Source organism: Eubalaena glacialis, chromosome 4 (genome assembly GCF_028564815.1).
Source record: "Eubalaena glacialis isolate mEubGla1 chromosome 4, mEubGla1.1.hap2.+ XY, whole genome shotgun sequence".
Taxonomy (NCBI): Eukaryota; Metazoa; Chordata; class Mammalia; order Artiodactyla; family Balaenidae; genus Eubalaena; species Eubalaena glacialis.
In genome coordinates this window covers 94,821,729-94,848,919 of record NC_083719.1, presented here as the reverse complement: position 1 = coordinate 94,848,919, position 27,191 = coordinate 94,821,729, and the positions used below count along the sequence as shown (strand labels likewise).

The 27,191-nt window shown below is 36.6% G+C and overlaps 1 protein-coding gene across 2 annotated transcripts in view; it reads left to right on the top strand.

Moving 5' to 3' along the window:
• Nucleotides 1–27,191, top strand: part of PGGT1B (protein geranylgeranyltransferase type I subunit beta) — a 60,606-nt gene that overhangs the window by 12,890 nt on the left and 20,525 nt on the right. For both annotated transcript variants that reach the window (XM_061189527.1, XM_061189528.1), the window contains exons 3-6: nucleotides 6,279–6,346; nucleotides 10,107–10,258; nucleotides 11,603–11,735; nucleotides 25,048–25,093. In XM_061189527.1, the coding sequence (XP_061045510.1) occupies nucleotides 6,279–6,346; nucleotides 10,107–10,258; nucleotides 11,603–11,735; nucleotides 25,048–25,093 (399 nt within the window). The remainder of the gene's footprint in view (nucleotides 1–6,278; nucleotides 6,347–10,106; nucleotides 10,259–11,602; nucleotides 11,736–25,047; nucleotides 25,094–27,191) is intronic.

The following is a 27,191-nucleotide window of genomic DNA, read 5'->3' as shown; positions in this document are numbered from 1 at the left end:
TTTTCTGTAAGACATGGAGTTTTTCATGAGAACTCTGAGGCTGTCTTATGGTGATAAAGGAAAATAAATCTGGTATCTCTTCCATAACAGAGCTCATAAAACATTAGAATTAAGTGTTTGGAATTGTAGATAAGGTGGTTTAATATTAAAAGGTAAAATGTTTAATGATTTCAGTTTTTTAGTAGACTTTTCAGTCAGCTTGTGCCTTTTTTTTTTTAACAGCATGCTGAAAATGTAAGTATAGTTTCATGTGGCTAAATTGAGCATGTTGCAGATTTTAGAAATTATAGAGCACCTGTTTGGGAAGCATTGTAGATCAAGAACTTTTTGCAAAGATAGTCTCACAGTGGTTGGTTGGTTGATGTCCCCAGTTGCCCCTAGTCACATGTCTGGTAGGCTATACTACAGGTCTTTTCACAGTCCACCTGCAATTCCAAATAATCAGTTTACCATTTGGGTGGATGAAACGCTATTAAATTTCTAATCTCTATGAGAGAAAATCTCCCACCTGCCTTCTGTTTAATTGCCCTGTTCTAAAACTAATCTGTGAAATTTAGAAAATAGATTAACAAAACCACTTTTTAATTATATAATATTTTATGTACCTTGTCTGGGTCTCTCTTGACATCCTGAAACAGTTGTGTAAGGTGTGTCCTTTTACTAGGAAACCTTGTGTTTCTTGAGACCTGTGAGGAATTACTTCTATAGCCATAAAATATAAACGTCCATTTTAACGTTAAAAAATCACCACATTCCTCAGTTGAATTCTCTTTGCTTATTGCAAAAACCTAACATTCAAAATGAGAATTAGAAAGTTAAGAACATGACCAAAACAAGTTTTGAACTATATTTAAGCAGCATGACCACCATTAGTAATGTGATATTTTAGCCCAAGAGTTGTCCTTTATTAGAAACACCTAAATATAATTTTTTAATGTATTTTTATTTTATCATTCACAATAAAATTTTCTCCTAAAAGAGGGGAAACACATTTTCTTATGAAAAGCAAAATAACTCTGCTGATTAAAATAAATCTTTTTAAACTCATTAAAGTTTTACATTCTACGGGTTTATAATCATTTTCTTTGCTTTTTAGAGAATATCTAAATGCATTGTCTTTGTGATGCTTGACATATAATTGGTGTTTATATGAGCTTAGTAGTAAAATCCTAGGTTGTAAATGAGATATGACCCAGTCATCAAGCAGGAGTCAGCCTTGTAGCTTAATAATTGTCTTTCATGTGCAAGCATGCAGATAAAGGGATTGTTTTCCTTATGGTTGATAGCTAAACATGTTATATTCTCTAATAACACATCCCTCTACGTGCTCACACATAAATGCACATATATGTATTATATCCATCTGCATATGCCCATTTTTGCTATTTTCCTTTTCTTTGCATCAACCCAGTTTCATTTTTTAAAGTAATCTGGGTTTTTTTGATACATAGCTATCTAGACTGCTTCCATAAAACAAGGAAACTAGTTTGACTTTATGGATGCATTCACCAAATCAGTGGTTCTCAATTCTGACTGTGTATCAGACAGGGATTATTTTTCTTTCTTATATGTGATTGTTCAGGCCCTACTGTGAGAGTTTTGATGTGGGCCGAGGTTAGGACCCAAGAGCATGTATATTTTTTCAAACTGTACTTGATTCTGTTGGTCAGCCAGATCACACTTTGTTCGCTTTGTTACTACTGAATAGGAACACTAGATGGTGCTATCTAAAAACCTCCGAAGAGGTTTAAACTGTATCCTGAATATGCATGCAGTTGTAAATTTGGAATAAATTTCATGTTTATACTTTAATAGTTATCATGAACAGGTAAGCTTACTAGAATTATAAAAGAACACACAATAGCAGACAAATCTTGACAGGAACCAGAAAGAATGGCCTAATGAATTTTTTAAGATGATGATATGTACTCCATTTTGAAAATGGAAGAAAAGGTATTTTTATTTTAAAGAAACTTTCCTTGATAAATTGTAACAGAAGCTGTTAGTTTCCTCCTATTTCACTTTTGATAACATCTAATTAGCTGATGTTAAATGGTTACTATTTATTGAGCCTTAGTCACTGTGCTGAACACCATCTAAACATGCCCTTGAACCTTTAGAAGAACCCTGCTAAATATTGATTGTAGTATATTATTGTTCCTAGTTCAAAAATGGAGGGAACCAGCTCAGAGAGGTTGTTACTTGCCTATAGAACACAGTGCTAGCAAGAATAGGATATTGAGTTTGATTCCAAGTGTCCATGCCACAGCTCCTAACCTTATGTGGTATTTTTGAGCATCAATATTTCTGCTACTTTTCAGAAAAGTTAATAATTTAAGTAACATAAAAACATAGAAATGAGCAAATAGAAATGCCATTCATTTATTTCTAAGGAAATAATTTCATTGAGAAACAGATATTTATTAAACCCCTACTGTATGTCAGCCTCTGTAAGGCTGACAGAGGCTAAGTTACTTAGTTAGCCTGACTAACTTAGTGGGGGCTCCAGAAAGGCTTCCTAAGGGAAGTATAAACTCAGACCTGAAACATGGAATCAGAGCTTTCTTCCATCAAAAGTAGAAATAGGATTTTATTTTCATAGAAAACTATCAGCAAATCAGTAGCTTGAAAGGATAATTTTTTAAAAGGCAGTCTGAAGGAAATAAAACTGATTGAAAAATTTAAGTCATAATAGGAAAACATTTTAGGCATCAGATATAGGGCTTAGGAAAATATTCCTTTTGACACTACCCCTCACCCAATTAAAGGTGGATTAGAACAAGTGACGATAAAAGGATAAAGGCACCCATGGCTTGGTAAGGAAGGGATAATTTAATTTTAGATTTTAAAAGTACAGTGCTACATCCAATTTGGAGTATGGAAGGAGTATTAGGCAGAATTCTAAAGATGTTGCCCCCTCTCCCACCAAAATTCCTGTTCCCTGGTTATTTAATCAAACACTGAGTTCTACGGATTTTGCAGGTGAAGTTAAGGTTACTAATTAGCTGACCTTAAAATGTGGAGATTGTCAATGAGTGTTATACATACAGGCACAGTATAATCACATAAGCCCTTAGTAGAGAAGAAGGCAGAAGAGTCAGTCAGAGAAATGCAGATGAAAGAGGGCAAAAGAGAGATGCTGCAGAAGGGGACGCCAGAGAGAGTCTAAGCATGAGACGGATTTGAGCACCATTGCTGATTCTGAGATACAGGGGCCCAGATGCAAGAAATGGCAAGAGTGCCCTTTAGGAGCTAAGGGGGTCCCCCAGCTGACAGCTAGCAAAGGAATGGAGACCTTAGTCTTAAAACCGTTAGGAACTTGATTCTGCCAAATAACTTGAATGAACTTGGAGGCAGATGGTTCCCCAGAGTCTGTAATAAGGAATGTAGCCCTACCAACACTTTGATTTTTAGCCTGGCGAGGCCTGCCTTGGACTTCTGACCTTATAGAACTGTGAGGTGATAAATGGGTGTTGTTTTAAGTTGCTAAGTTTGTGGTAATTTGTGATGACAACAATGACTAATAAAGAGAACAAAATTCACCTTTATTCATATCCTCCCACACAGTATTATTTTATTTGTTCTCTTCCAGGCTTTGATGATAAGCCCACTTCGCCTAATTATAAACATAATACACATATATTTTTGTATCCTGCTTTTTCTCTCTCTTTTTTTTTTTTAATTAATTAATTTATTTATTTTTGGCTGTGTTGGGTCTTTGTTTCTGTGCGAGGGCTTTCTCCAGTTGCAGTGAGCGGGGGCCACTCTTCATCGTAGTGCGCGGGCCTCTCACTGTCGCGGCCTCTCTTGTTGCAGAGCACAGGCTCCAGACACGCAGGCTCAGCAGTTGTGGCTCACAGGCCCAGTTGCTACGCAGCATGTGGGATCCTCCCAGACCAGGGCTCGAACCCGTGTCCCCTGCATTAGCAGGCGGATTCTCAGCCACTGTGCCACCAGGGAAGCCCCCCTGCTTTTTCTCTGAACTTGAGCATATATATTTCTCCATGTTACTATGTAGTTTTCCCTAATCATTACTTTCAATAGCAGTATTATGTTCCTTTGAGTATAGTATGTTATATTTAACCTGTTGGATTTTTGTGTCACTTCAAAATTTTTACCATCATAATACTATAGTGAGTGTTTCTGTGCATATGACCATCTCATATTTGAAGTTACTGGAGTGGATTTTCAGGTGCATCATTACCAGTCAGAAGGTATGAGCCTTTTTATAACTCATTATATATTGGTAAGTCTTAAATGGCTTACCAATTTAAAATTCTTAAGCAAAGATAAGAGAACCATGTTCATCAAAATTGTTATCACCATTAGATAGCATTCTTTTTTTAATAATTTTTTTTGTTAATGGGGGAAGATGCTTGGTGGAGAGTTTTAAATTTAGGGATAGTTTCCTAAATTACTCAAAGAATTAATGTATAAGCTACTATTCTAAGTATTTCAGGGGGTATAAAGCTGAATAGTTTATAGTACCTGAAAACCAGTTATTATGATTAGTCATGTACCAGTCATAAGAGATATGAAGCTAGTTCCTCACCTCGGAACCTGTTTTTAAGTCAACTTGATTTTTTTATTAGCAATGCATGTACAGTCTGTTGGTGCTACATTCCTACCTTCTGTTTTTATCATGCTGATTTTATAATAGTTCTCAAAACCATAATTATTTTCTTATTGTGGGTATGACCATTTTTGTCATTTATATTTTTTAATTTCTGTTTTTTCCAGCTTTCTGGAGGTATTATTGACATATATATAAATTTAAGGTGTACAGCATGATTATTTGATACACGTATATACTGTGAAATGATTACCACAATAAGGTTAGTTAACACCTCCATTCCCTTCACATAATTGCCTTTTTGTGTGTGTGGTGATAAAATTTAAGGTCTCCTATTTAAGGTCTTAACTTCCAAGTATACAATACTGTATTGTTAACTATAACCACCATGCTGTACATAACATTAAATCCCCAGAACTTATTCATCTTATAGTTAAAAGTTTGTACCCTTTGGCCAACATCTCCACTGCCAGCCCTGACAACTACTATTCTACTCTCTATTTCTATGAGTTCAGCTTTTTTAGATTACACATATAAGTAAGAACATACACTATATGTCTTTCTCTGTCTGGTTTATTTCACTTAGCGTAATGCCCTCAAGGCTCATCCATGTTGTTGTAAAAGGCAGGATTTCCGTCTTTTTGATGGCTGAATAATATTCCCGTGTGTGTGTGTCTGTTTGTGTATGTGTAACATATATGACATCTTATCTGTATATAGCTCACATTTTCTCTACCCATTCATCCATCGTTGGACACTTAGGTTGTTTCCACGTCTTGGCTGTTGTGAATAATGCTGCAATGAACGTGGGAGTACAGATATCTCTTTGAGATAATGATGTCATTTTGGGGGGGATATATATACCCAGAAGTGAAATTGCTGGATCATGGTGGTTCTATTTTTAATATTTTGAGGAACCTCCATACTGTTTTCCACAGTGGCTGCAACGATTTACATTCCCAGCAGTAGTCACAAGAGTTCCCTTTTCATGGATGTAGATATTTTCTTTGTTAAGTTCCCAGTTATATTCCATTGACATCTTGAAAAATGAAAAATTTTAGGTAGGAAAAATATCAGTGTGAGTAAACATACTTTGAATAACTAGAGACTAAGTGCTAACTTACAGTGTTCTTTTGTACTTCAAAGCAAAGTATTGGACTTAGAATGAAGGTCTGTCTAATACTAAAATACAAAGTACATATATTTTCTGTGACTGTAGAGCAGTTTATACCTTTACCTTGCTCCCCTGTAAAGAAGCCGTGAGTTAAAGTAAAAAGGCACTGGATGGGACATTAGGTTTCTAGATCCTTTTATGTTGCTAACCGGCTATTACCTTGAACATGTCACTTAACATCTGAGCTTCTGCTTTCTGTTCTGTAGCATGAGGGATTGAATATGTTGATCACATGAAAATGGTCATTTAGGAAAAGTATGAAAGCATTTTGTACTCAGTGAGTTAGGCTTAAATTAAAGGTACCTAGTAGGAGGTCATTGTCTTGGTTTGGACTGGTTTGGAAATTAAATGAAGAAATTCCCATAAAGCTCCTAGAGCAGACATTCAGTGTTGGCTAGCATGAAAATGGAGACAGTGACAAAACTTTGGTACTAAAATACTCTGTTTCTGAGAGACTGTATAACTGAACCGCTTTAGAATCTGTACGAAAATAAGGTACACTTTAAATAAGTACATATTTTTATTTTCCAGGATCAAATCTAAATCGCTGTGGTTTCCGAGGCTCTTCATACCTGGGTCTTCCATTCAATCCATCAAAGGTTAGTTCTGTTTGCATTAGGAGGAAGGAGGAGAGGGAGTGGAGAGATTTTAGTAAGAAAGAAAACTAAGAAAGTAACAGAAAGAACCAGGTCTCCAAGTTTCAGTGTAGCTAAATACTGTCTAATAAACTGTGTGTTATGAACTGGAACTTTTTAAGGGAAAGCTATACCCACCTTACTTCCTGGAAGAATGCACAGTATATAAATGAACAGAAATTCCTGTTGTTAAAAAATTATGTCTTTCTTACTATCGTGTGTGTGTGTGTAAAAATTATTGGTGATTTCTTGGAGAAAATGTAAATAAAGCACTCAAGAACATGATACTTGTTCTCTAAGAAACCAATGAACCATGTGTTATAGAAGGACTTTATATTTGGTTCACATTTCTTAGGAATGAAAGAGAAAGCTCTTGCTAAGCAGTGATTGGAGACCCAAGTAGTGATGAATTATGATGACCTTCCTGACGGTAGGCAGACTGTCTTCAGGGTTATAGGCAGAGGCTTTGGTACCAGCACATGCAGGTATAGAAAGCAGTGAATCCTAACATATGAGAAGCTTTTTTTCTTCTTCAAAGAAGCAGACCCCAAACAAACTTTTGTAGGTGTTTCATCTCTGTATAAAATATTTTTCTGCAATAGAAGGCAGAGAAAAACTTCATCATTTTGTGGAAAGAGACCTCACAAAATAGAAACTTTTTCCTTGATGGGGGTCAGTCTGCTTATATAACGGTTACAAGCCAATATCTGGCTACACTGAGTACATCAAGATTTATATCCCTTTCCAAGCTGAAGGTAAATGACACGTTGCCAGTTTTTCCACACTCTGCTTCAAAATTTTGGAATAAATAGCAGTGATTTTGGAAAGGTGACATGATTTGATAGAGGCACTACTTCAAATTTCTTCCTCTGCCTTAAGCTGTAGACCAGAATGCCTGTGTCAAAGTCATATGACTTTGCTAAGGTGTCTCCAATCATGTATGCCAGTTGCTTTTAACAGAGAATCTAGAAACTAAGGATCCATAAAAATTGTCCTTTTTCCCCATACATGTAATACTTTCCAACCTAAGTCAGTCCTGAATAGAGGTAGCTCTCCATTTAGTCATAATGGACAGGATATCTAAAAGTCATGACACTGATAATAATGACCATTATACAGCACCATACCCTATACAGATGTATACTTACACTTGTTGGGGTAAAACAGTTCTTTGATAACATTACTTTTAAGAGACAGCCCCCTTACTCCCCTCACCCCCTCCCAAGGCATTTTCGAAACAACAAGGATAAAACGTAAGAAGAAACCATTTTTTGCCTTTGATTCACAGTGTCTCCTGAAACCCATTTTGGGCCCTTAATTCATCGAGACCCTGGCATTTTCTGGGGAAGCTAGGTCCCACTCCATTCTGTGTTGCATTAATCTGAATCTTGAGTGGTAGAGGGAGCTAGAGACTCTAGGTGGAATCATATAGGGCCACAAGGAGTTGTCACTTAGGGTGGTAGCTGAGAATCCAGGAGACAGATGAAGCCAAGAGAATCTGAGGAGGCAATGATTTTCCAATACAGTATATAAATAGTATCATTGCTTTTTCTTCTGAAGCCACCTATGGGCCATTCACTTACCTGAAAAATGTCCAGGACCTTTAGTGGCCATAGAACACTTTTTGAGAAACACTAATGGATCTTCTCAACCCCCTTTTCTCACTGTTTTCCTTCAACAAATCCCATATTCTCTATTAAATTATGTACTGTCCTTAACACATACTACATAGCCTGGAATCTTCCTTCTCTGCTTTCCTTTTACTTTTTCTTCTACCTGTAAAGCCTCCTCTTCATCTGTACCTAACCAAGCTCCTCTTCTGCTGCAGAAAAAAATCCTTTATCCATGTATTATTGTATCTCCATCATGACATGTACAGCATTCTACTTTGTACTGTACTTATGCAAGTAGCCCTCTTCTCCCATCAAGGTTAAGGTCCACATTTGATTTCTGTTCGGATTCCCCACAGTGCTTTTAACATAGCAGATATTTAGTTTGAGTACCAAAAAATGAAATGTTACAGGATTTCTAAGAAGGTGATTATAAATGTGGAATAGGATATCCAGGAGTATTAAAGCTTGAGTTCTAAGGAGGAGCTCAGAATGAAAGAAATACCACAGTGAAAATTTGCTTGTCATATTTGTGAGACCATATAAGGAATTGTATATGTAAGGCTGGATAGGTGGGATGAGTTCAGATTATAGAGGATGTTGAACATCTTTGCAAACTTATTCTGTGAAGAACTACAGAAGGTCAGTGAGCAGCAAAGTATTCTGATTAAGTCACTAGTGGTTTCAAGACCCTTGAGTCGTGACTCCAAAGAAGTAGTGGCCCTTTTGATATTTGCCTTGCACTTGCATCATCATCAGTAAGATAACTAGCATATGTATAGACAGTAATTTTATTTAATCCTCACAGTAACCCTGTGAAATAGGTACTAATATCTCCATTTTCCAGAATGAGAAAATGCAGCAGTGAGTAGTGGAGCCAGGATTTGATGCCTCACAGTAGTGTAGAAGTTAACATTTATTGTAGAAAGCAGAGGAGTCTGTTTTAACCAAAATCTTGGTACAAGCTTCATTTTAACTTTCTAGTGTATTGGGCAGTTTTTCTAGTATTTGAAGCAATTATTGATGAGCCCAAACTAAAACAGAAGGAAATCCTGTGAGAAAGATGAATTTAAAATGCACTCTTATTCTATCAAAATTAAAACTTTCTTAAACTGAGAAATAGTACAATGTGAAATTTTACATTTTTTAAGCTGAAATCATCTTTTTAAAATAACCGAACAGGATTGGCTGACTATTTGAAAATAATTATAAAAATTTAAATGCTTTGTGTATTGCAGAATGTAAAGTTACTTGGTTTTACATTTTTACTTTTACTTTAATAAGTTTTTAAATTAATTTTATCTGTGCCAGTGCCAACTAGAGTCTACAGGATTTCCTACAAGGAGTCACATATTTTATAAACCTTAAGAGATCTTTGATAACTGTTGATAGTTTTGTTGAAACAGTCAAATCAGTGAAACTAATCCAATAAATATTCTGGTTATATGAGTTTCCTAGTTTGACTCCCCAGCTCTGCCTGGGCAATTACTAGTCTAACAGTCTTCACAAAAGACTTTTTGCAATCAATACTCATTTGGTAATTTAAACTTTAAAAGTTAGATTGTTTTATTTCTAGAGAATTTTTCAATATTAGTATCTTGAGCTCTTCTTTGCATTTTTTTGTCATTTGTTATTCTAAGTGTTAATATTATTAGAGACTCAAATAATTAAACCATATGAGAATAGAATAATGTTTTTCAACTGTATTGTTTTGTAGGATTTTTAAATGGTGATCACTACTGTGGTATTTAATTTGAATTTGTACAGCATAAAAAATAATTATTTCTACATGCTTTTCTAACTTTATAAGACTTAAATTATAAGTGATATGGTTGGTCAAATAGGAAGTTGAAATAATTTGGTTTATTTGAATATCAGATCTACTTCCATAAACTTGAGAATAAAATTGAAAATTATGTAGCCTGGAAAGTATGCAATAATACTTATGTTGAGACATACACGAAATTGAGTTTTGTTTGTCTCTATCAGATGTCTATGCAAATCAGTATAAACAACATTTAATTTTACTGTTTACTGAAACCTTGTCAAATTGCATAATGAAATAAGATGTCATTTCTGTTTTCTAATTAACATTATATTAATTTTGAATCTAGAATCCTGGAACAGCTCATCCTTATGATAGTGGCCACATAGCAATGACCTACACTGGCCTTTCATGCTTAGTTATTCTTGGAGATGACCTAAGCCGAGTAAATAAAGAAGCTTGCTTAGCAGGCTTGAGAGCCCTTCAGCTAGAAGATGGAAGGTATGGGTCATTTTTTGTTACTTGTCTTATTTTTTTTAAGAAAAATCATTTGGAATTAAAAATAGATATAATACTATACTAGAATTGTAGAGTTTATCATAAACTCTTATTAGAACCACCTAAAGTTCACTGTATACATACGGTTTAAGTGCCTAATCAATGAAATATTTCTTATGTGAATGAAAATAAAAGTAATCACAATAACAATTCCATTCTTTCTTAGTTCATTTTTCTTTTTTTTAAAGACGATAATAGATCCATAAATAAATGGTTTAATAGTTTCAGGATAAGGATCTACTTTAATTTACCTTCTGGGTAAAAAAAAATGGACATTTTGAAGCAGACATACATTTAGTCTAAACTTTTATGCCTTAAGACATAGTGATGGGGGAAAAAGGGATGAACATTGAATATTATTATATTCTAGTGTAGGTAGTTTCTGTGATATTATTAAAGGATGGAAAAAGTAGTGAGTTCATTAATATTTGATGGTTTGAGTGGTGTGTCTAACAAAGAGTTTTAAGGTGAAACTTTTTTTTTAAGTCTGGGAAGTGATAAAGCAGTAGTGATGCTGTCTAAAGAAAAGACTTTGCAAACAAATCCTGCCACGTTGTTATATCTGTACTACATCTACTGCTGTCTCTATTTTCCTGTCAGTATTTTAAAAACACTGCTGTTGATGAGGGGAAAATTAGTGGAAACATATAAGGTAAATTGACATTAATTGGAAATACTATAAAACTAAATATTTACCTCAGCAAGTACATGTGACTAATTTCTCAATATTTCATTATAGTCTTTGGTCACTGCTATCTTATCCTTATTTATAAATAAAAGAATAGATATAAAATACAAACTATTATGTACTTCTCTAAAACTAATTAAATATGTGAAAATTAAAACAATATGATCAGTTAATTAATGGTTATCTATATATACATTGAGAAGAAATTTCACATAAGCAGAACTTGGGCTTGAGAATTTCTTACTACCCAATAGGTCCCTGCTACTTTTTCTGCTATTAATTCTCAAGCCACTGTGCCATAGCTTTCCATGGCTGAGAGCAAAGAAACTTACTCTGAGTGGTGGCATCTGGGAAAGAGTAACTGTGGTAGTGTGTTAAGCTACCCAGAAATTGAACTTGGGAGTACAGTGTTGATTTAGAGATAGTTTTATATTATTCAAATTAATAGTCCCTTATTGAATAATACAAGTAGTATATGGTTTTTAAATCTGTATTTAGTGATAGCTTTTTCTGTGAGTGAAGACATGAAGTAGGTGTTTCTAACCCCCCTACAAAAAAATTAATTATAGTACATTAAATCATATGGTTATTATTTTCAGTTTTTGTGCAGTACCTGAAGGCAGTGAAAATGACATGCGATTTGTATACTGTGCTTCCTGTATTTGCTATATGCTCAATAACTGGTCTGGCATGGATATGAAAAAAGCCATCAACTATATTAGAAGAAGTATGGTGAGTTATGTTGATAAATTGACTCTTTGTTTTAAGTTATTACTGCTGATATATGGGGGCTGGGGCATGCCTCATCTCTTCTAGCAATAATTTGGAAATAAGGGTAATAAGATTGCTTTCTGGGTACATCATATATCAGAATAGCCATTTAAGAATAATATTCAAGGAAAGTTTGACTCTTTAGCCATTAAATTTTAAATGTAATCTGATTGTGTCCAAAGAAACTGTCTTTAGCAGAAAGAGATTGGTCAGCCTTAGAAGCAAAAAATAGTAAAATCTCAAAGGTAAATGTTGATAACCTATCTTAGTAAGGATCATTGGGAAGTCGCAGCCAAGCATAAAGGAGAATTACAGTGCCTTGGTGAGATTATTCCTATATTGGGTGTGAGGTGTGAGTTCCTTAAGCCATTTTGACTAACAAGATTGACTGGGCTAACAATAGATTTTTGGATCACTTTTGGTTTCTTAATACTTTTATGTGGGTTTTTTTTTTTTAATCTAAGGTTTATTTTAAGGAGAATATCAAGTAGAAATTTTATTCTTTCACGCAATACAATTTAGTCTTTTTATCAACAATAGTAAGGAAAACTTAGTTTAGTCTCAGCCAGAACTATCCTTTGCTCTACTTTTTAGTCTCTCATATACAACCAGAGAAATAGAAGTGCTGCCTCCCAGGTCTATTTTACTTCCTAAATATGAAATTTTTATAGATTAGAATATTTTAGGCTGTTAATTCAACTTTCACTAGTCCATAGTTCAGAACAAAAATGTAAGTTCTTAGAGGAATGGAGTTATTTTTAATTGAATGTGTGAATATGAATCAGATTTTATAGAATCTATAATAGCACAGGTTTTTAAAAGCCTGTGGAGGCAGAAAGAGGAAACCTTTAAAGGAGTTTTAACATCTTTATTGGAGTATAATTGCTTTACAATGGTGTGTTAGTTTCTGCTTTATAAGAGGAGTTTTAAGAGGAAAGGAGATTTATGTTACAGACAAAGGTGGGAGATATTCATTTTGACATGAATATTGCAGAAATAATACCATGTTCTTCTCAGTGCATTGTATTTGGAGATACAACATGTTGATTTGCTCTATTATTGGTGATGTTAACTTTACTCACTTGGTTAAGGTGGTGTATGCCAGATTTTCCTCTGTAAAGTTAGCATTTTTCCCTTTGTAATTATTTAGTATCTCATGGTGAGATACTTGGAGACTGTATAAATATCCTGTCCCTCATCAAACTTTTATCCACTAGTATTAGTATGCATTGATGATTTTCCAGCTCTATCATTCATTCTGTAATTATCAGTTAAAATTCTACAGTTACGAAAAGCTTTCCCTTCACCTTTATCTACTTACTTATTTATTTAATTTAAACAGGCACTCTAGATTCTTGTTTTACTCAATGGGTTATTATCTGTAACTATCATTATTTATTTTGATGCTGTCCCAGATTCAGCCAGCAAAAACCCCTTCACCTCTTCACCCCTTCAACTAGCAAAAGCCGCTTGTGCCCTTTTGATATGTCCCCTTCATTCTTTGAGCACCTCCTTGTCTTCTGGCACAAGATATTCCAGGTTCATAGTTTAATTTCCCAGCGTCAGTTCTGAAATCGGTCATTTCTTCAAGGAGTTCTAGTTCTTATTGGAGGGTGGTGTTTAGAAACCACGATTTGGGCACAAAATGTGCTTATTGGTACTGGGATATCACTGCTTCTGGCCCCTCTCTCAGAGGTAGGAAATGTATATATGTATACACAGACATCCCCCTTACACACTTATACACATCTATATCTTTTTCTCTATCTATCAATCAATCAAAAACCATGAGTTCACACTAATACCTCAAATTTTAATCCAGTACCACTAGGTTCATTTTAACCTTCCTCTTTTCATTTGTAACTCCCTTCTCAGACAGTGACAAACCTGGCTCCTATTATCCAGAATGCATTGGTTCTTTTTGTTTAGAGCCTGAAGGTATATAGTCAAAATGTTATATTTAAGAAACACTTGAGGGCTTCCGCCTCCAATCCGCCTGCCAATGCAGGGGACACGGGTTCGAGCCCTGGTCTGGGAAGATCCCACATGCCGCGGAGCAACTGGGCCCGTGAGCCACAACTACTGAGCCTGCGCACCTGGAGCCTGTGCTCCGCAACAAGAGAGGCCGCGATAGTGAGAGGTCCGCACACTGTGATGAAGAGTGGCCCCCGCTTGCCGCAATTAGAGAAAGCCCTCCCACAGAAACGAAGACCCAACACAGCCAAAAATAAATAAATTAATTAATTAATTAATTAAAAAAAAAACCAAAAAACACTAACCTCCCCATTCCCCCTCCCCACCCCCACCCTCTTTAAAAAAAAAAAAAAGAAACACTTGAGTTACTTCTTTTATTCCCTCCACCCCCAACCTTTAGTTTGTTTATGTTAATTTATTTGAAATAAAGTTGTTTATTTGTTTCTGTTTGGATTCTATTTTAGGATTCCCCCCCAACTTTGTTGATTTTATTTCCTTCATATGTGAAATATTAACTTGGTTCTGAAAGTCATAACTATACAAAAAGTTATATTCAGAGATGTGTAACTCACAGGGCTTCCTGTTCCTTCTATCTCCACCCCCTTCCTAACTCCCATGTTTACCACCTTATTCCCATGCACTCTGTAGGTAAACGTTCTCATTAGTTTTTGGTTAGGCCTCCCTGTACTTCTTTTTGATGAACAGATATGTACATTTTTATTTCTGCTTTCTTACTCAAAAGAGTACTCTTTTGCAGTTTGCTTTTTTCATTTAACAATATAGCTTGAAAACCACTCTATATCAGGTCATAGAAATTTTCCTCATTTTTTTTTAACAGTTTTGTAGTACTCCATCACGTGCACATGTCATAGCTTTTTCCAACTCCTCTATATATAGGCTACGTATTTTCCAAATGCGAACAATGTTAAAATTCATACCTTCTGCATCTGTGCTTATGTATTGTTGGGGATATAACTTCAGAATAAATTCCTAGCAGTGGAATTGCTTGATCAAAAAGTAAATGCATACAGGGGGATTGGTTCAAGGTGGCGGAGTAGAAGGACATGCACTCACTCCCTCTTGCGAGAGCACCAGAATCACAACTAACTACTGAACAGTCATCAACAGCAAGACACTGGAACTCACCAAAAAAGGTACCCCACATCCAAAGACAAAGGAGAAACTGCAGTGAGACGGTAGGAGGGGCACAATCACAGTAAAATCAAATCCCATAACTGCTGGGTGGGTGACTCACAAACTGGAAAACAGTTACACCACAGAAGTCCACCCACTGGAGTGAAGGTTCTGAGCCCCACGTCAGACTTCCCAACCTAGGGGTCCAGCAACGGGAGGAGGAATTCCCAGAGAATCAGACTTTAAAGGCTAGCAGGATTTGATTCCAGGACTTTGACAGGACTGGGGGTAACAGAGACTCCACTCTTGGAGGGCACACACAAAGTAGTGTGCACATCAGGACCCAGGGGGAAGGGGCAGTGACCCATAGGAGACTGAACCAGACCTACCTGCTAGTGTTGGAGGGTCTGCTGCAGAGGTGGGGGGAGGCTGTGGCTCACCGCGGGGCAAGAACACTGGCAGCAGAAGTTCTGGGAAGTACTTCTTGGCATGAGCCCTCCCAGAGTCCACCATTAGCCCCACCAAAGAGCCTGTAGGCTCCAGTGCTGGGTTGCCTCAGGCCGAACAACCAACAGGGAGGGAACTCAGCCCCACCAATCAGCAGACAAGTGGATTGAAGTTTTACTGAGCTCTGCCCATTAGAGCAAAACCCAGCTCTACCCACCACCAGTCTTTCCCATCAGGGAGCCTGCACAAGTCTCTTAGATAGCCTCATCCACCACAGGGCAGACAGCAGAAGCAAGAACTACAATCCTGCAGCTTGTGGAACGAAAACCACATACCCAGAAAGATATACAAAATGGAAAGGCAGAGGACTGTGTACCAGATGAAGGAACAAGATAAAACCCCAGAAAAACAATTAAAGGAAGTGGAGATAGGCAACCTTCCAGAAAAAGAATTCAGAATAATGAGAGTGAAGATGATCCAGGACCTTGGAAAAAGAATGGTGGCAAAGATCGAGAAGATGCAAGAAATGTTTAACAACAACCTAGAAGAATTAAAGAACAAACAAACTGAGATGAGCAATACAATAACTGAAATGAAAACTACACTAGAAGGAATCAATAGCAGAATAACTGAGGCAGAAGAATGGATAAGTGACCCGGAAGACAGAACGGTGGAATTCATTGCCGCGGAACAGAATAAAGAAAAAGGATTGAAAATAAATGAAGACAGCCTAAGAGACCTCTGTGACAACATTAAATGCACCAACATTTGCATTATAGGGGTCCCAGAAAGAGAAGAGAAAGGACCTGAGAAAATATTTGGAGAGATTATAGTATAAAACTTCCCTAACATGGGAAAGGAAATAGCCACCCAAGTCCAGGAAACACAGAGAGTCCCAGGCAGGATAAACCCAAGGAGAAACATGCCGAGACAAATAGTAATCAAATTGCCATAAATTAAAGACAAACAAAAACTATTAAAAGCAGCAAGGGAGAAATGACAAATAACATACAAGGGAACTCCCATAAGGTTAACAGCTTATTTCTCAGCAGAAACTCTACAAGCCAGAAGGGAGTGGCATGATATTTTAAAGTGATGAAAGGGAAAAACCAACAATCAAGATTACTCTACCTGGCAAGGATCTCATTCAGATTCGACAGAGAAATCAAAAGCTTTACAGACAAGCAAAAGCTAAGAGAATTCAGCGCCACCAAACCAGCTCTACAGTAAATGCTAGAGGAACTTATCTAAGTGGGAAACACAAGAGAAAAAAAGGACATACAAAAACAAACCCAAAACAATTAAGAAAATAGGAATATACATGTTGATAATTACCTTAAATGTGAATGGATTAAATGCTCCAACCAAAAGACACAGGCTCATTGAATGGATAGAAAAACAAGATCCATATATATGCTGTCTACCGAAGACCCACTTCAGACCTAGGGACACATTCAGACAAAGTGAGAGGATGGAAAAAGATATTGCGTGCAGTGGAAATCAATAGAAAGCTGGAGTAGCAATACTCATATCAGATAAAATAGACTTTAAATTAATGAATGTTACAAGAGACAAGAAAGGACACTACCTAATGATCAAGGGACCAAAATCCAAGAAGAAGATAATAACAATCATAAATATATATGCACCCAACATAGGAGGACCTCAATACATAAGGCAGATGCTAAAAGCTATAAAAGAGGAAATCGACAGTAACACAATAATAGTGGGGGACTTTAACACCTCACTTACACCAATGGACAGATCATTCAGACAGAAAATTAAGAGGGAAACGCAAGCTTTAAATGACACAATAGACCAGACAGATTTAATTGATATCTATAGGACATTCCGTCTGAAAACAGCAGGTTACACTTTCTTCTCAAGTGCACATGGAACATTCTCAAGGATAGATCACATCTTGCGTCACAAATCAAGCCTTGGTAAATTTAAGAAAATTGAAATCATATCAAGCATCTTTTCCAACCACAACGCTATGAGATTAGAAATAAATTACAGGGAAAAAAACCGTAAAAAACACAAACACATGGAGGCTAAACAATATGTTACTAAATAACCAAGAGATCACTGAAGAAATCAAAGAGGAAATCAGAAAATACTTAGACACAAATGACAACGAAAACATGATGATCCAAAACCTATAAACAATCTAACCTTACACCTAAAGGAACTAGAGGAAGAAGAACAAACAAAACCCGAAGTTAGTAGAAGGAAAGAAATCATAAAGATCAGAGCAGAAATACATGAAATTGAAACAAAGAAAACAGTAGCAAAGATCAATAAATCTGAAAGCTGGTTCTTTGAGAAGGTAAACAAAATTGATAAAACTTTAGCCAGACTCATCAAAAAACAGAGGGAGAGGATGCAAATCAATAAAATTAGAAATGAAAAAGAAGTTACAACAGACAGTGCAGAAATACAAAGCATCATAAAAGACTCCTACAACCAACTCTGTGCTGATAAAATGGACAACCTGGAAGAAATGGACAAATTCTTAGAAAGGTATAACCTTCCAAGACTGAACCAGGAAGAAATAGAAAATATGAACAAACCGATCACAAGTAATGAAATTGAAACTGTGATTAAAAATCTTCCAACAAACAAAAGTCCAGGACCAGATTGCTTCACAGGTGGATTCTATCAAACATTTAGAGAAGAGCTAACACCCATCCTTCTCAAACTCTTCCAAAAAATTACAGAGGAAGGAGCACTCCCAAACTCATTCTACTAGGCCACCATCACCCTGATACCAAAACCAGACAGAGATCTACAAAAAAAGAAAATTACAGACCAATATCACTGAGGAATATAGATGCAAAACTCCTCAACAAAATACTAGCAAACAGAATCCAACAACACATTAAAAGGATCATACACCATGATCCAGTGGGATTTATCCCAGGGATGCAAGGATTCTCAATCAATGTGATACACCATATTAACAAATTGAAGAATAAAAACCATATGATCATCTCAATAGATACAGAAAAAGTTTTTGACAAAATTCAACACCATTTAGGATAAAAACTCTTCAGAAAGTGGGCATAGAGGGAAAGTACCTCAACATAATAAAGGCCATATACGACAAATCCACAGCAAACATTATTCTCAATGGTGAAAAACTGAAAGCATTTCCTCTAAGATCAGGAACAAGACAAGGATGTCCACTCTCGCCACTCTTATTCAACATAGTTTTGGAAGTCCTAGCCATGGCAATCAGAGAAGAAAAAGAAATAAAAGGAATACAAATTGGAAAAGAAGAGGTAAAACTGTCACTGTTTGCAGATGATATGATACTATACATTGAAAATCCTAAAGATGCCAGCAGAAAACTGCTAGAGCTAGTCAATGAATTTGGTGGAGTTGCAGGATACAAAATTAATGCACAGAAATCTCTTGCATTCCTAGACACATAAACGAAGGATCAGAAAGAGAAATTAAGGAAGCGATCCCATTCACCATTGCAACAAAAAGAATTAAATACCTAGGAATAAACCTACCTAAGGAGGTAAAAGACCTGTACTCAGAAAACTATAAGACAGTGATGAAAGAAATCAAAGATGACACAGACAGATGGAGAGATATACCATGTTCTTGGATTGGAAGAATCAATGTTGTGAAAATGACCATACTATCCAAAGCAATCTACAGATTCAGTGCAATCCCTATCAAACTACCAATGGCATTTTTTGCAGAACTAGAACAAAAAATCTTAAAATTTGTATGGAGACACAAAAGACCCCGAACAGCCAAAGCAATCTCGAGGGAAATAAATGAAGCTGGAGGAATCAGACTCCCTGACTTCAGACTATACCACAAAGGTACAGTAATCAAGACAGTATGGTATTGGCACAAAAACAGAAATATAGATCAATGGAACAGGATAGAAAGCCCAGAGATTAACCCACGCACCTATGGTCAACTAATCTATGACAAAGGAAGCAAGGCTACACAATGGAGAAAAGACAATTTCTTCAGTAAGTGGTGCTGGGGAAACTGGACAGCTACATGTAAAAGAATGAAATTAGAACACCCCCTAACACCACACACAAAAATAAACTCAAAATGGATTAAAGACCTAAATGTAAGACCAGACACTATAAAACTCTTAGAGGAAAACATAGGAAGAACACTCTTTGATGTAAATCACAGTAAGATCTTTTTTGACCGACCTCCTAGAGTAATGGAAATAAAAACAAAAATAAACAAATGGGACCTAATGAAACTTAAAAGGTTTTGCACAGTAAAGGAAACTATAAACAAGATGAAAAGACAACCCTCAGAATGGGAGAACATATTTGCAAACGAAGCAATGGACAAACAATCTGCAAAATATATAAACAGCTCATGCAGCTCAATTTTAAAAAAAACAAACACCCCAATCAAAAAATGGGCATAAGACCTAAATAGACATTTCTCCATAGAAGACATACAGACGGCCAAGAGGCACATGAAAAGCTGCTCAACATCACTAATCATTAGAGAAATGCAAATCAAAACTACAATGAGGTATCACCTCACACACACCAGTCAGAATGGCCATCATCAAAAAGTCTACAAACACGAAATGCTGGAGAGGGTGTGGAGAAAAGGGAACCCTCTTGCACTGTTGGTGGGAATGTAAATTGATACAGCCACTATGGAGAACAGTATGGAGGTTCCTTAGAAAACTAAAAATAGAACTACCATATGATCCAGCAATCCCACTACTGGGCATATACCCTGAGAAAACCATAATTCAAAAAGAGACATGTACCCCAACGTTCATTGCAGCACTATTTACAATAGCCAGGACATGGAAGCAACCTAAGTGTCCGTCGGCAGATGAATGGATGAAGATGTGGCACATATATACAATGGAATATTACTCAGCCATAAAAAGAAACAAAATTGAGTTATTTGTAGTGAGGTAGATGGACCTAGAGTCTGTCATACAGAGTGAAGTAAGTCAGAAAGAGAAAAACAAATACCGTATGCTAACACATATATATGGAATCTAAAAAAAAGAAATGTTTCTTATGAACCTAGGGGCAGGACAGGAATAAAGATACAGATATAGAGAATGGAGTTGAGGACACAGGGAGGGGGCAGGGTAAGCTGGGGCGAAGTGAGAGAGTGGCATTGACATATATATGCTACCAAATGCAAAATAGCTAGAGGGAAGCAGCTGCATAGCACAGGGAGAGCAGCTCAGTGCTTTGTGACCACCTAGAGGGGTGGGATAGGGAGGGTGGGAGGGAGGCTCTAGAGGGAGGGGTTATGGGGATATATGTATACATACACCTGATTCACTTTGTTATACAGCGGAAACTACCACAACATTGTAAAGCAATTATACTCCAATAAAGATGTTAAAAAAAGTTCAAGAAGATTTCTCAGAAGGGAAAGATCTGAGTTTCCAGATATCCTGAAAGGACCACTGAGGGCCCATTATAATGGATGAAAATAGGCTCAAACCCAGGAACATTATTGTGAAATTTCACAACACTGGGACAAAGGGAAGATCCTTCTTTGCCTTGACTCCTAGAGGATGTTCTCCACCAAAACAAAAGAGTAAACCAAGAAAGAGGAAGAGATAAGAAATCCAACTCAGGTGAAAAACATAGGAAGTTCCAAGGTTGATAGTGAAGGGAAGTCCCCAGATGACAGCTCTGCAACAGTGTGGAGAGCACTCAACCCAGATAGGACAAGGGTGGAGGAGTGGGGGGCTCTATTCAAGAGAAAGACAGACACTGGTAGGTGTCTAATGGTGGTTGACTGTGTCTATCAGAAGGTGTGTCTATTAGACGGTCAGTACAAAGTAAAACACACAGATGGGGGAAAAGGTAACAGTTAATTTCAGGAAAAATAAGAAAAGAAACAACCATAGTCCACGATGCTCAACTGTGAATTGTATTTTCGTAGACAAGTTACATAATCACAGAAATTGATTTAAGCAAAGTGTAGTATCCTCGGAGCATGGGGCACAGGAACAGAGGGGAATGGGGTGTAAGAGAGTTGGATGCTTATCTACCATAATAAATGATAGAATATGTCTAAAAGTCACAATTTAAAACAATATGATCTAGGCATATTATTTGGAAGCACCAAGATGTATACTCCAGAAGAAATGGCCAAATACTGAAAAGTGGTTGCCTCTGGAAAGGGGTACTGGAGGAGTGTGAGGAACGATGCAGGGAATCACTGTTTTGTTATAAATTTTTGTTGTAAATTTTTCAGTACCATTTAACTTTCTAAATGGTGGATGTATATACCTTTGATAAAATAAATTTTAAAAAATATGCTTTTTTAGTGTTTTTTTTTAAATAATTTTTTAAAAGCATATGTTATGCTTTTTTCAAAATGAAAAAATAAAACAAACATCAAGGAAAAAAAAGAATTACCATATGACCCAGCAATCCCACTGCTGGGCATATACCCAGAGATAGCTATAATTCAAAAAGACACGTGCATCCCAGTGTTCATTGCAGCACTGTTTACAATAGCCAGGTTATGGAAGCAGCCTAAATGCCCATTGACAGACAAATGGATAAAGAAGATGTGGTACGTGCATACAATGGAATATTACTCAGCCATAAAAAAGGAACAAAATTGGGTCATTTGCAGAGACATGGATGGACCTAGAGACTGTCATGCAGAGTGAAGTCAGAAAGAGAAAAACAAATATCGTATATTAACGCGTATATGTGGAATCTAGAAAAATAGTACAGATGAACTGGTTTGCAAGGCAGAAATAGGGACACAGATGTAGAGAACAAAAGTATGGACACCAAGGGGGGAAGACAGGGGGGTATGGTGAATTGAGAGATTGGGAATGACATATATACACCAATATGTATAAAATAGATAACTAATAAGAACCTGCTGTATAAAAAAACAAATGCATACATAAAGTTTATCAGATATTGCCCATTTTCTCTACAAAAGGTATGAACCAATTTATATTCCCACCAGTGTATGAGAGTGCCTGTGCCCACACAGTCTCACCAGTAGAATGTGTTGTCACACAGTTTTTATTTTTACCAATGTGATGGGTGAAAAATGGTATCTCAGTGTTTTTAATTTGCATTTATTTTATTAGGAATGAGTTTGACCATTTTCTTAACTTTAGGACTGTACAAAACCAGGCCACAGGCCAGATTTAACCTGTAGTCCCCAGTTTGCTGACCCCTACTTGTAGTCCATTATTTTTCCTTTTTCTTTAGGTATTCCAATTTTGTGTTTTCTTTCTTTGCTTAGCTTTCATTTCAACCACTTTCTTTCTGACCCTTTTTACTTCTTTATCTCATTTTTATTCTCTTTGCTCTTTTCAGCCTTTCTTAAATGTCCCTTACTGTGTTTCCCTGAAATCATTTAATTTTTATTTCTTCCTACTGTTTATCCTTTTCATTTTTTAACATTAAATCTCTTTTCATATTCCCAAATGCTTATTTGAGGATATGCAATTGAGTTTGGGGTGCTGTATTACAGTTTTCCTTTGCTTTATCACCATTTTTTGGAGGTGAAGGCAGATTTTCCTATACTGGGATGTTTTCATTCTGATTGTTGTGTTTTCATCTCAGAGTTACTTTGTGTAGATTTGCCTTTTTCTGTTTAGTCATTAGGGGATTTTTTTTTTCTTACAAGAATTCCTAGTTTAAGAGTGCCCTCTTTTCAATGCAGAGAAACAAAGTATGATTTCTTTAATTTAGAGTGTCTTTTTGTTTGTTTGTTTGTTTAGTGATTGGGGAAGGTTTGTGAGTTCTGTGATTTTCTGGGAGGAGAAAGGTTCTCTTTTGTTTCCCGGGTTTTTGCATTTTGCTCTTTGGAGTTTTCATTTATTTGGTCTTCAGTGGGCCCTTCTCCCTTCCTTTTTTAACTGTCTTCACCAGACTTACGCCCTTTGAATGCTGCCACCTTGACTTGCACACTCTCCTCGGTCTCTTCTCTGTAGTCACTGTTCAGTGTTACCAGAGCTCCTACAGTGCAGGCATCCTCACTTTGCCTGGTAGTGCCAGACTGTAATGATGCTCTTGCAGGCTGAAATGATGCAAAGTGATTTTAATCATCAGTGGGAAAAATGACACTTGTTCTGTGACCTTTATAATTTTTTGCCAAAACATTAAAAACTATTACTGTTATAAATGTACATGGAATTTTTTAATGGTAAAACCAATGTTTATTTATTAGTACATCGTAATTTAAAACATTAGCAATATTGAAAATTAAAGTGTTTTCTGTGTAAAAAAATTCATCAATAGTAGTTTGAACAGCACTGTTAGTCTTCTTCTCATTATATAATTTATAATATGGAGCAGGCATCTTTTCTCTCTTGGTACATGATCATACTCGTTTCTAAGTTTGTATCAGCTTCCAACATTCTGTCCTTTGCATTTTCATTGTTGTGAAATATCTGAGAGTTCCTTTTATGTGAAGTTTTTGCCAGCATCTCTTCTCTAGAACATCTCCATCTTTTTCATCAGAGCCACTTTCCTCATTTATGTAGATATTTCGCCTTCACTTGATTTTTCTGACTGCATATCTAGTCTCAATCAGCCAGCACTGTCATGATAGCTGTTTCTTTTATTACTCTGTTTGATCTCAATTTCACTTTCAGTGTTACTGCTTTTCATTTCTTTACTGCACTTTCATCTTTGGTAGCCAGTCTCCTTTTTTGATTATGTATTTAAAACATCATGTGGGTTTATCACTAAAGGACAAAGAGACAGCACAGCCTCATACATTGCTGTCTGTGTGTGAACTGAATAACATGTGCCGTGACCAGTTACTCACAGACTTTGAAAAAGGTGACGTGATTGGTCACTGATTGTGATCCACATCTATTATGTATGTAATGGTTTGTGGACTGAGGAGCTAGCAGCAAGTTTGTACTTTATGCAGTTGCTCACAGTTAATATATTGTTATTACTGAAATTTGAACCATACTGTGTTACTTAACTAAGCCAGGGTACCTGGAATTTGTGTATATTGGAACTGTGCAAAGCAAGGATTGCCTGTATTTCACACTCAGGCTTTTCCTAGTGATTTAAGCTAGTGATTTTAGGTAATCTCAGACCTGCCATTAGCGCCCCTCCTCTCTCTTCCTCACAAGTTTTCATAGATTGCCCTTGCTCTCTGCAAAAGTATGTCAGTAGTGTGGGATTTGATGTTTCTTTTTCTATAGACAGGAAATTTGAAGCTTGAGCATGTCTTCTAGCTTTGACAAGGTTTCAGTTTTATATAGTTGTATTGTTCTTACCCTGTTTTGATTTTGTGGGATATGTGGGGAGATTCAAATTTAGGCAGGCACCATTATCATCGGCTACCCAAGAGCCTCAAAATAGATTTGTTTTGTGTTTATAATGTTATAGGAGTATAAAATCCTTACATTTTCCTTAAATTCATATATTCTTGCAAGTGGGAGAGGAATAAAGTTTGGGGCTTCTTATTGGGTAGAAATTAAATATGTAGGTGCCATCTTTGAACAGTCTATTCTCAGAATATGCCTAGTGCATACATTTACTGATTTGGCTTGGTGAATAAGACAAGAGCAGGTACTTGAAAATGCCTAGATCTATTTCATTGTGGGAAAGAGTGTATATTTTGAAAAATATAAAGGAGAACTAAAATTAGATCAAGAGACAAAAAATTAGCATAATGACAGCTTATTTATTTATTATTATTTCCCTATTAAACTGAACATATTTTTCTTTTTCAGTCCTATGACAATGGGTTGGCACAGGGAGCTGGACTTGAATCTCATGGTAAGGCATCTTAAAATAAATGGACATGTAGTTTCTTTTGTTCCTTCAAATAACATCATGGTATCTTCAACATGTAGGACCTCAGAAGTCTGTCTCAACTCTTGGTGCAGCCTGACTGTCTTCTTTCCTACTTCTCTCTGTTGACACTGCTGTGCCAACTCGAGCCTCTCCTAGGTCAGTAACCATTCAGAGATTATTCAGACCAGAATGTTCAAACAGTACTTCCTGGTGATCATTTCAGCTGTTAGTTGCATGAAAACATCTTGGGATGATTTAAAATATTGTTAGAAAACAGCACGTTTTCTTCTTTGATGTAATACTAAAAAGCTAGATACAGAATATTAAACATGAATCAATGAATTTGTGAAGAAAAAAATTTTTTTACCTTCCTTAATATAATTGTCCTAAGTCATAGTGATAAAACATTTTGCCACATAGCATATGTTCACTACGTACATTAATACAGTCTCTCCTTTCACACTTTTCCTCAATTTTGGCAGAACCAGAGTGAGCGATAGTCACTTAGTTTGTCAAAACATCAATAGCCTGAACTCTTTCAAGTGGAATATATCATGTAGAAGTAAATGTACTTCCATGCTCCTTTTTTTTAATTAAAAAAAAAAAAAAGAGCCCAGATCAGGGAGGCTTTCTGAGTGAAATCCTTGTTTCCTCTTCATCACAGCAGTGTTTTTGCGCTCACCTGTGTGTCCATCCCTCTGCTTGCACGATAGAGTAGAAAGAACACATCAGTATTCAGGTCTCAGCCCTAACACTAGCTATGTGGCTTAGGCCCCTTACTTAATCTCTCTGAGGATTTCCTCATCAACAGAGTAGAAATAATTATATCTTTCTTTAAAATTATTGTTAGAGATATGAGGGAAACTGGTTTGTAAAGTGTAAACCATGTATAAACATTTTTTTAAAACACATTCCTTGTGCTTTCCCTAGGACCTGTCCTATCAGGTATCTCCTCCCTCTCTGACATTTTCACTCCCTCCTTCGGTGGTATTTGTAGAGTATATGTGTCACTAAGGGGCGTATAGAAAACTGTCTTGGATTTTCCTCTGAAGCCATACTATAATTAGGACATCATAATTCTTGTGTATGTCTATATGAGATTGGGGGTGGCAGTAGCAACTATGTCACTGGTCATCACCCCTTGGTAAGGAGGGATATACTTGTAGTTGCACAAAGAGGAAATCTGGCGTCTATAAGAATTTCTGAGAAGACAAGGTCTGGGCTCACTATCGTAAAGGATGTTAATGGGCACTCAGGCTGAGGAGATACTTCGCAGTGCAGGAGACCTGTGGAACAGACACTATTGTTCCCCAGAAAATGGGATTACATTCTCTGGGATATGAAACAGAGAGGGCCGCTCAAACATGACACTCTCTGATGGAAAAAAAGTCTTGCTGAGTCACACAAGTAGTGATTTGGAGTCAGTATGACTCGAGTAGGATCACACGCAGCAAGATCATCATTGATGGGCTGTGGTTCATGCCAAAAAGCTTACATCTTCCTTTTACACTCTTTTTGTCTTGGTAGGTTTAAGGTCTAAAGCCCGAGAGGAGGGCTTCCTACTCAGGGTGCCACAGTACAGGGTGTGCTGCAAATGGGCTATAGGCATGTCAAGCTATTGCTGCCTCAGCCTTTGGAGCAGCCAAGACCTGGGTGTCTAGAGCTCCCGTTTAGGTGCCAGGAGCTCGCTCCTCAGGTCACCGCTGTGTGTCCTACAAATGTCAGACGTTTTAATGTTCTTGTGTGCTGTGAGGTTAGATAGGCTGAGAAGTACTACTCTAGAAGGCTTTGGTATAGCCTCCCTTCCCTATCTTATCACTGTCTACACTGGCAAGAGAAACCTCTTTCTAAAAAGTAGTCCTGCAGATTGGGCACTCTGAAGTCATGGTGTTCTCCCTTTTTCTCCTTTTATTAATCTTTTTAGAATAGTGGTCCAGGTATACTATTTGCCCTTCTACACAAATGGCTTGTTCTTTAATTTTTCTGTGTAAGATTCAGCAACTTAAATGAAATATTTCTTTTAAAGTCATGAATGATCTACATTTCAAATCCAGTGTCTTTTTCTCATTCCTCATCTTCT